The following is a 3,220-nucleotide window of genomic DNA, read 5'->3' as shown; positions in this document are numbered from 1 at the left end:
GAGTAGCACTAAGATAGGTGATCTCCTCCGAAGGACCAATGCTTCCCATGTGTGAGCATCACCTACATGCAATAAGTGCTTATTGTACCATTCATTGAAAGATGGGTTCTTGTGAACCATTCTCATAAAACATGAGTCAATGAATTTGACTCAAAACTACAAAATCAAGATAATGAATAACCTACTATTATCCAACCTACCTAGGTTTTAAAGGGAATAACCCATTATTCTCTAGATAGGGTTGTGTTGACTGAGTCTTCCTGTGATTGCAGCCATAGTTTTCAATCCCTTATTTCATACTGGTTATGTTAAAAATCAAATTTATTGGATAAAAATTTCTCTTATAGACGTGTATTCAATCTGTTTTTGTATATTCTTCCCAACCCACGCCTATAAATCTATCAAAGGAATAAAACAACTGGTGTATTGATCCCTAAAATCTAGGGAAGGGCTGTTTTTAGTATCAGTCAAGCCCATTTTCTTCTCTACACGCCGAGAGAGCATTATTTTCTTTCATTAATTTGAAAACTTCTGTATGATAACACAGAGGAAGCCTGGAATGTATATAAGTAATGGCTGTTTTGGGTCTTGTTAATTGACCTTCATATTTTTTGTTGTGATGTTTATCCAATGTGTGGAATCCTTTTACCCATATTTTTTAATGCCTGTTTGGAATCATATTCCCAGTATTGGAATCAAAATTCTGTTAATGTTGGCGTAGAGAGTCATGTCCATATTTTAATCAGTTATGTGTCCAAATGCGGTCCCCATTAAGCCTAGAGATAAACCAATGTAACGTGTGAATTGGGTCAATTTCAGTTTATCCTCATCACTGTTCTGCTACTTGCCACTGGGACTGTTATATATAAACTTCAATCACTTCAGAAGAAACCCACAAAACACAAAGGGTTATAAAGAACAGGTTTGTGTGAAAATTCATCCAATTGGGTTGTAGCTTGTGATTTCCTAACATACAATGGAGAATGGTGACATGGAGAATCAGAGCAATTCAAGTGAAGTCCTGAGAGTAGGAGTGGAGACAGAGACAAAAAGTGTGAAATCTTGTGTTGAACTCCATGGAGCTCTCCACATGTATTCAGGCAATGGGGATGCAAGTTATGCAGAGAACTCTACAAGACAGAGGTATGTTTTCCATGTACTGCAGCCTCTGTTTAAGGCAGCTATGGAGAAGCTCATAATCCCCAAGGAGGGTCCAATCAGAATTGCAGATCTTGGGTGTGCAACTGGTCTCAATACTATACTAGATGTGGGTTTTGTTATGAGAACATTGACAAATCTGTGCATTGGATCAGAAGTAACAGTGCCACAGTTCCAAGTTTTCCATTCTGATTTGCCATCCAATGACTTTAATGGGCTGTTCAATCTGTTGGTGAAGACTACTTGTCCATATTTTGTAGCTGGGGTGCCTGGGTCTTTCTACAATGTCCTCTTTCCCAACTCAAGCATTCATGTCTGCTTCTCTATAATGGCCCTCCATTGGATTTCAGAGGTGATCACTTTTTCTTTAGATGGGACCAATTTCCCACAGTCCATGAATCAGAAAGCAAATTCTTTTGCGTTAAAACTGTGTGTGCTTATTTGATCAACATTTTGAGTCACATCGAGGAATTATAATTCCTCTTCTTGAAGATGAATCATTTGGTGTGATTCAAAATGTCTATCAAATAAGCACACAGTTTTAACACAAAAGAATTTGCTTTCTCACTTTTTTTTCTTTTTTTGAAGTTTTCTTCCATGTAGGTACATGTAATTTCAAAATCATAATGTAGAGTTTTATGGAAAGCTAGTGTTCTCAGTGAACTGTGGGTTCTCTCTTAGGGTGTGGTTTCTTTAAAAGCTACCTGTTACTATGATTCTGATTGCAGGTTCCTGAGGCTGTTGTGGATAAGGATTCACCCTTCTACAACAGAGGAAATGTGTGGATCAACAGAGGCAGGCAGGACACTGCAGATATATACTCAAAGCAATCTCAGGAAGATCTCACAACTTTCATGAAGTCCAGAGCAATGGAGATAGCACCAGGAGGCATACTGTTTGTTTGTTTGATGGGGAGACCAGATAGTTCACCCCCAACACAACAAGTTTCAGTAGAAGGTGAATTCTGTGGTCAGGACTTTGAAGATGCATGGGATGATCTTGTCACACAGGCAAACCTTAACCTTACTTCACCACCTCTTTCCTGGAGATTTGTCATATTTCTGTAACGTTCTATTCCACTGGTGATTAATATACTTTTGCTGATATGCAGGGGTTTGTCAGCTTGGATTTGAGAGACTCATTTAATCTTCCATGGTACTTCCCAAATTCATCTGAGGTGAGAAAGGCAGTTGAAGAGTGTGGTGCTTTTGAGATAGAGACCATGGAGGTATGTCAAGGGGTACCAAGCATGTCTGAGGAGGAATTTGAGCATTGGGTGAAGAACCCAAATATGTTTGCAAAGATGAAGGCAAATCTGGTTAAAAGTTTTGTGGGCAGTCTAGTTGAGGCCCACATTGGCATTGAATGTTCAGAGATGCTTTTCCAGAGGTTTGAGCAGAGAGCTGCAGCCCTTCTCCATTCCTCTCCTCCTTCAAGATTTGTCACCTGCACTGTTGCCTCCCTTATCAGAAAGTAGGCTATCACTTGAATAACTGTAATGATCTTTCTGCAAGTGAATATTCTTCATTCTGGCAAAAATTCACCTTATGTGATTCTTGGCAGTGGATTTCTGTAATAGACTTTGTGATCTCACAGCATTTGAATATACTAAAAGTGAGAATAAAATCTGTTTGATGTTGGTCTGAGAATTGAAATCCATATTTTCTCATTTAAATATATCTATATATTGTCTTACAAATAATGTTGTATCTGCAAGAGTTTCTTATGGTAAAGCACGTGATCACGAAGTTCAGCTTCTTTCAACTCATATGATACTAGAGGACATGTATCAGCATCACCTTCTCATTAAAAAATTTACCAAACACACTGCAATTTCTACGGGGGCTACCACAATCATACTTGAACCAATCTATAAGAAATTAAATTATAAAAATCTGTCAACTTTAAAAGAAAAAGTAAGAATCTTTATAAACAATGTCAGTCTACTCAAAAAAAATTCAATTGGTTCAATATAAAATCTTACAGACAGTAACAGCAATAAAACCAACTTTTATTCATATGTATTTGACCAAAGAAGGGGAACACGATGTTCTATTCGAGG

At 37.8% G+C, this 3,220-nt stretch overlaps 1 protein-coding gene across 1 annotated transcript; it reads left to right on the top strand.

The window, feature by feature from the left end:
• The first annotated feature begins 277 nt into the window (after positions 1-277).
• Positions 278-2,764, top strand: LOC131027754 (gibberellic acid methyltransferase 2). The gene is made up of 3 exons (XM_057957848.2): positions 278-1,510; positions 1,887-2,168; positions 2,270-2,764. Exons 1-3 carry the CDS (start codon positions 977-979, stop codon positions 2,633-2,635), a joined length of 1,182 nt encoding a protein of 393 aa, XP_057813831.2. The 5' UTR covers positions 278-976; the 3' UTR covers positions 2,636-2,764.
• The last annotated feature ends 456 nt before the right edge of the window (positions 2,765-3,220 follow it).

The sequence above is a fragment of the Cryptomeria japonica genome, chromosome 1, assembly GCF_030272615.1.
Source record: "Cryptomeria japonica chromosome 1, Sugi_1.0, whole genome shotgun sequence".
Classification (NCBI taxonomy): domain Eukaryota; kingdom Viridiplantae; phylum Streptophyta; class Pinopsida; order Cupressales; family Cupressaceae; genus Cryptomeria; species Cryptomeria japonica.
This window is presented reverse-complemented; position numbering and strand designations above follow the sequence as displayed.

Coding starts and splice junctions, on each gene's coding strand:
- LOC131027754 (XM_057957848.2), top strand. CDS start 977: ATGGAGAATGGTGACATGGAGAATCAGAGCAATTCAAGTGAAGTCCTG. Junction 1,511..1,886: donor CCCTCCATTGGATTTCAGAG/GTGATCACTTTT, acceptor TTCTGATTGCAG/GTTCCTGAGGCTGTTGTGGA. Junction 2,169..2,269: donor GGGATGATCTTGTCACACAG/GCAAACCTTAAC, acceptor GCTGATATGCAG/GGGTTTGTCAGCTTGGATTT.